At 34.0% G+C, this 6,607-nt stretch overlaps 1 protein-coding gene across 1 annotated transcript; it reads right to left on the bottom strand.

Annotated features, from left to right (window-relative positions):
* Positions 1 to 4,660: 4,660 nt before the first annotated feature.
* LOC117564917 (odorant receptor 42b-like) lies at positions 4,661 to 5,995 on the bottom strand. Its single transcript, XM_034243870.1, has 3 exons — positions 5,217 to 5,995; positions 4,798 to 5,155; positions 4,661 to 4,729 (listed from the first exon to the last, which is right to left on the bottom strand). Exons 1-3 carry the CDS (start codon positions 5,993 to 5,995, stop codon positions 4,661 to 4,663), a joined length of 1,206 nt encoding a protein of 401 aa, XP_034099761.1.
* Between the last annotated feature and the right edge of the window lie 612 nt (positions 5,996 to 6,607).

The raw sequence follows: 6,607 nt of genomic DNA, 5'->3' as shown, positions 1-6,607 counted from the left end.
AATTGAAATGTTCATTTAAATATTTTTAACTTTTTCTCTCAATATTTGTGTTTTTTCCAATTAATAATTTTCAATTTAAACCAAGAATTTTCAATGGTAATCAGATGTGTAATGTTTCCTTTTTTATTTTTCTCACATCATAATTATTAATATTCATTTGAGTATTATTGTGCTTAATAATGAATAAGGACTTTTGATTTTTCATTTAAGTAACAGGTTAATTGTAACGAAGGTTTTTTAAAGGAATTAATTTTCAGTTCAGTTCGTATTTATTTGCTTAATATAAATGAAGTTGAGAATTAATGCTTACAACAGTCCATAAAAAGCTTAACTTTATCAAAATAATTCAAATTCAGAAAATTAATTAATTAATTAATAATACTAAAATAGCTTGAATCAGTATATTTTATACTATATTGCAAAAACAGTATATTTTTGTTAAAAATATAAGAAACAAAAATATGCTGATTGTATAATAATGAATAAAAATATACTGGTTTTTATATAATACAGTATAAAAATATACTGTTTCGCGCTATTTTGTAATACAGTACATATAAAATATTAATTTTGCCTCAAGCTATTTTATTATATTTTTACCATTTCCTATATATTTATATTATTTTGATAAAGTTAAACCTCACATGAAATGATTTTTAGCGAAACAGATTTAAATATTATTTTCGTATTTTATTTCATGTCAAGTTGTATTTCAACTTGATCGATTTGTATTTGGTAGCGTGTCGCAGAGCGTGGCAAAGTAAATGCAACTCGACTATCAATCAAAATGGAGACACTAATTGCAATTTGTGGTAACGGGAACTACACTCTACTGTACACTGTACAGCAAACACATACATTTACACTGCTCTATTTGTTCATGGAGATTTGTTGCACTTTTAGCGCTCTGCTCTTTGCTCGCGCGTTATTTGAAGATGGATTTGCGTTTAGCGCATGCCATAAAAACCGCAGCGAACTTGGGACAGTCAATTTCTGTATAATTCAAACGATGTGTGGGTGGGTATGCGTGTGTGAGTGTATAGAAGTGTATGTGTGTGTACGCGGAAATTCGGCGAAAACGCTCATCGAATATGCTGCACAGGTAGCTCTGCCCTTAGGCTAGGCTGGAAACTGTTTGAAATATTTATTTAAATGAAGTTTGGCAGCTCAAGGAATGTGGCATCCGTCAGGCAGTCTGAGTTGGCCATTAAATAAACAGTTTTGTTGGAAAGGCTTAGTTATTATTACTTTCACAATATGCTTCGCATTCTCTTCCAGTTCGTGCTGTACTTTTGGCTTATAATATCAATGTATGCAAATAGACAAATACGCTTTTGATCTACGCTCAAACACTGACGGGCTTCGACCACCTTCGAGCTACATGTTTTTTGGTTTAAAATTCCCTTTTGCTGCTTTGGCATTTCTGGCTTACAATACATCCACAAGTATTGAGGTGTCGTCTTTTTTTTCGTCATTTAAGACAGTTTAATGCGAAGCTAGCACAAAACCCATAAACAAGATTAAATAAGTAAAAATGTTGTGAGTTACCCATTTCCAATAAAAGTATCATAATACAGTGCGGTATATTTAAAAAATTATACCAAATGAATATACCAAAAATACTGAAGTATTATCAAAGACTTTATAAACATATCACAGATATCAAAATCCACTTGTAAATTTTTTTACCCATGGGTGTGTATAAAAAATCAGTATTAAAGGGAGTTCAAATTTATTGATATTTGTATAGCTTGTAATTATAATGTATTGCCTTTTGCGTAATGAATCATTTGATTTGAAATATTTATCGCAAGTAACACAATATGATTTAAATTGGGTTGTCATTAGTTAATTCCATTTTTAGTTTGCTAATTTCATTATTCAATTATGCAGAATATTTTTGCCTCGTCGGAGTCAAATGCCATTTCCCAAAATTTAGAGCTCATTAAATTTGCAAAATAAATTGTCAAATTCATCCACATATGCATATTTTTGGTCTCATGTGTTTCATATCCTGCGGTCAATATCATAAATTTTTGGACAACCAAAAATAGCAGCAGAATTAATAAACAACAACAACAGCAAAATTGTCGAAAATTGCCAACCGAAAAGAGGCTAAACAAATGTCAAATTTGTTGAAATTCCATTTAATCATATTTGTAGTATTTATTACTAGATTTTAAGCTGCATAATTCTAGTTGCCACTGTACAATCAAAAGTGTTTCCACTGCCATGTGGTTGCCCAGTTTTTTATGTGTGTGTGTGTGTGTGTGTGTGTGTTTGTGTCTGCGTGTGACAGTTTGTTGTGGTATCAGATAAATGTCAATTATAATAATAACTATCATCTATATTTCGAGATTATTTTGTTTAATATTGTGCAATTGTTTTTGACCAAGAGTTGGCTTCTAGTCGATATGCTAATTTATATATTTTTATCCAGATGTGGCACTTCAATGAAATTCGAGTGCGTAAATTCCAAAATACTAAGTGGATACACATAACAAAAAAATATAGTGAATAAATATAGATAAATTGCTGTTAATCAATATAATAATATATTTTGCTTTAAAATTAGAGTCGTTTCTAATGTTATGAAAGATTAATCAATTATTTAAATTTATAATCGATTAATTTTGATTAACTCTAGAGATGACACTTTTTGCATTTACTTATCGATATAGCAACAATACTTATCGTTATGGAAATAAAATATACATAACTGTAAACATTTACTTCTATTCGATAAGTGATTATAACGAGTAAAATCAATTAAGATTTTTATCATTCAATCGATACACACTTCAACAGTATTTATTTACGCTTCGTTAAAATTATATATCTGATATAAAAAGTTGATGTCTTTGCTAAATATGCGCGAAATTCATTTCATGATCCAATTGCGAATGAAATTCAGTCCTTTTTGCATATTTTTTGAATGTACATTTCTTTACAATTAATCAATATCAATAACCGTTGCAAGCCCTAGAGATAATCCCAATAAAATTTTACAGCCGTCTGTAATCAAGAGAGACCCAAAAAAAAATATATATGAATGTATATGTTAAACCCAGCTGGAAAAACAAAACGGGAAACTTTTGCCGTTAAGGATGAAAGCAAAAGCGAATTGCCAGCTACTCGTATATTCTCTTATGGCTCAGCATGAGATGCGGCGAGTGTGTGTGTATGTGTGAGGGTGTGTGTATGTGTGTGTGTGGTGTCCACTCTTCCTGTCCGTGTGTGGCCATAAAGCAGCTCGTAAATTTCAGCACACTTGGCACGCGGACGCAGACCAAGTAACCAGTTGCCAGCTACCAGTTGGCGGTTGTCTTCGCCTTTTTGCAAACCAAAAAGTGTCCAGAGTTGCCACCCCACGTGGATTGGCTCTGTCTCTGTTTCAGTTTCTGCTGTTGTCTCGTTATTGTATTCCTTTCTTTTTTGCGCTTGCATTGTAACTTGTTATTCTCCCCTCTTTTGCTTCTTCATTTTTTTTTGTGTTCAGCTCAACAATGAAAATTCACGCTGTAGAATTTTTCGTGGTGGTCAACGTTGCTTCGATACGCTTACAGTGGGTACCAAAAATATGCCACAACATTTGCGATTTATTCTTTACTCATTTTTGGGCAGTGTATTTGCTTTGTCGGTGTGCGTCACTTTTGTGGCTTCACGTTGCTCTCCTTTTGTTGTTGCGTTCCAGTTCTTCGTTTATTACGCAAATCCGTAGTTACGCCCACGGTCGCCATATCCTGGCTCCCATATCCTTGTCATGAATTCCACTGTGCGTCTCTCGGTGTGGGTGAGAGAAAGTGTGTAGCGGGTGTTGAACAATAGCTGTGAAATAATCACTTGCTTGTTTGCACTTTATTAAGTGGCTGCGCGAAGCGGCATGTTCGCTTTATAGTCCAGCTTGTAACGCCCCTCGGTGGCTGCATGTTGCAAGTGGCAACTTACGAAAGGAAACCGAGGGGCAAAACATGCTGCAAGAACACTTGACGGTGAAAGGTTTTGCATTCAAACTGAATGGCATTCTAAATCTTATAAGATTACTGCCGGCATTTGGGGGCTTAGCGATTCAAGTGAATATTTCAGAGGGGTTAGGACGAAATTCGCTGGCACTTTTAATACACATTATTTTACAACTTTAGTTGGTGTATTAAATTTCTTAGAAATTTCTGTGACAACATTAAACATTTGAAATTTAATTTCAAGCATTAAATATTGCAAATCTGACAATCTATAATACATACTTCTAAGGACAGAGCAGTAAATAATAAAAAAGAATTAAAAATTGTACCAATTTTTATTTCTACCCTTTTTTGTTTGTCATATAACTGAAGATTTTTTTTGTAATAAACTTTCTATATTAAATCAATTCACCAAATATGGCCTTCAGTATATTTTTTTATTTTTGCGATATATTATTCGGTATATTTTTAGAATAATACCGCACTGTTCATCATCCAAAACCAATTTTCTTGTTAAGAAATTTTTAATTTAATAAAATTTGGGATATCAATTTTTGGCTTATCATTGGACAGCACTTTTTGATTTAAGAATGATAAATTAACTAACTAAATTCTTATTAATTACTTAAAATACTATGAATACTTAAAGGTAGCATACAATATCTTACAATCTTCATGTTACAAAGCGAAATCAAAACTTAGCTAAACTTCTCGGCAATGTTCAATTGCCTAGCGCAGGTGACCACAGAAAATGCCAATTTGGCAACCTATTGAAGCAAAGAAAAGTGTGACAAGACACATAAAATTTTGTCAATAAATATTTAGTAATACTCACAGTAATATTTGTGCCCAGTGATATGACAAAGACGCCTCCCGCTGTCATAACAATGGGTTGCTGAATATTTTGCAGAAAGTAGAGAAATGTTGTCCTATAGCGACGATCCGCTGATTGCCAATTGGAATGAAAGAGACAATTTGTGAGCTGCTCGCAGTCCGTGATAATCATATTGCAAATGTAGCAAAAGGGAAAAGTTTCCATCAGCAGATCACAAATGAAGAAGGCAATGCCGAGGCCAGTCCAGAAGTTTGAAAAGTATATAATGTTGATCATGGAGAGACCAATGACAACGCCGCATAAAATAAATTGCACAAAAATGGTGCCAGAGACGACAGGCTTAAGCGTATTGCAAAATCTGGAAATATAGATGAAAATTAATTGAAAGACTCAAATACCGAGTAGAAAAATTAACTCACTCAATAATCAAACGATGATCAATAATACACTTGATGAGCTCCGCATAATTCTCATCCTCGTTCATCCTGGGATCTGTGCGCAAACGTTCTAAGCGCTGTTTCAACATTAAGAGATGAGTGCGCAGTGTAAGGAAGTAAATGATGGGATACAGATCGGCAATTTGATCTTGCATCACAGCACCAGACATCCAAACATATTCGACGAATGCAGCCAGCCAAAAGTTAAAATCACTCGCTCTCCAATCGATGAGCGGATTATAGATTTTCCATGGCAATTGACCCGAGCAGGAGGCAGCCAGAAATGTGGATGCCGCATAGAAGCAATACATGACTTGATAGCACATATAGATGCGATTGCAACGTGCCACATTCTGATGCAACTGCTCACGCTGTTCTGCACTACGACAACGTTCGTCCATGCGATCCAAAAGCTTTTTGGCATGCTGAAAGCGTTTCATGCCAGCAAACGTGTAACTCGCCTTGATGCTCAATCCAAGGCAATTGAGAGCCACCGACAAGGAAGTGAGAAACTGTCCGGCTGTGAAGCTACGCAGATCCTTGATGTAGCTGATGAACAGCGACAACACCAGCAATATCATTACCATCAGAGTAGTAAGTGCTGACCACAGTGGGTATACGCGACGCCAACACTTATTTTTTGGCGGCATCCAACCAACCACACACATGCCGCGATCCAGATAAACGAGTGCATCCCGGGAAGACAATTGGCGCTCCTTGAGTGTCCAAACTCGCATGCGAGGAAACAGTTTGTAAAGCATGTTAACTGCGGCTGTTTTGACTTTTAAGTATTCACCGCATAGCGACAACAGTTTGGTTTTATAGTCCGCTTTGATTTATAATTGCCCAAAGTTTCACTTATTTTTTAATTATGCATCATGAGTTGGGTTTTAGTCAGTGTTCCTTAAGGGTGTGCTTGAATTATTTAGTTTGGGAACTCATAAGTTGACATAGGAGCAGACAACTCGAATCAATTTCAAATGCTCTTGAAACTTAATTATTAAAATTTAAGTTTTTTATTGTTATGAGTTTAGATCAAAGAGTTTTTAGGCAACAAGTGTAGGGAAGCATTCATTAAAATGCAATAGAAGTAAATGCTTTGAAGGGCTGCAAATATTTTTTCGATTTACTAATTATATTTTGTTTTTATTTTTCAGATGGCTTAATAAAAAACCCAGTTAAGTAATTTAAATATATTTTTCAAATTATTACTATATTCTATTTTTTATATATTACATTTTTGTGATACATATTTCTATCTTTTATTGTTATTTTAATCAAAGTGAGTTTATTGATTTTCGCTTTTTTTCTAAAGTATTTTAAAAATTTGTAAATTCAACGTCAACATTTTCATGTGTGCTTTAAGAACATTT

The sequence above is a fragment of the Drosophila albomicans genome, chromosome 2L (genome assembly GCF_009650485.2).
Source record: "Drosophila albomicans strain 15112-1751.03 chromosome 2L, ASM965048v2, whole genome shotgun sequence".
NCBI lineage: Eukaryota > Metazoa > Arthropoda > Insecta > Diptera > Drosophilidae > Drosophila > Drosophila albomicans.
This window is presented reverse-complemented; position numbering and strand designations above follow the sequence as displayed.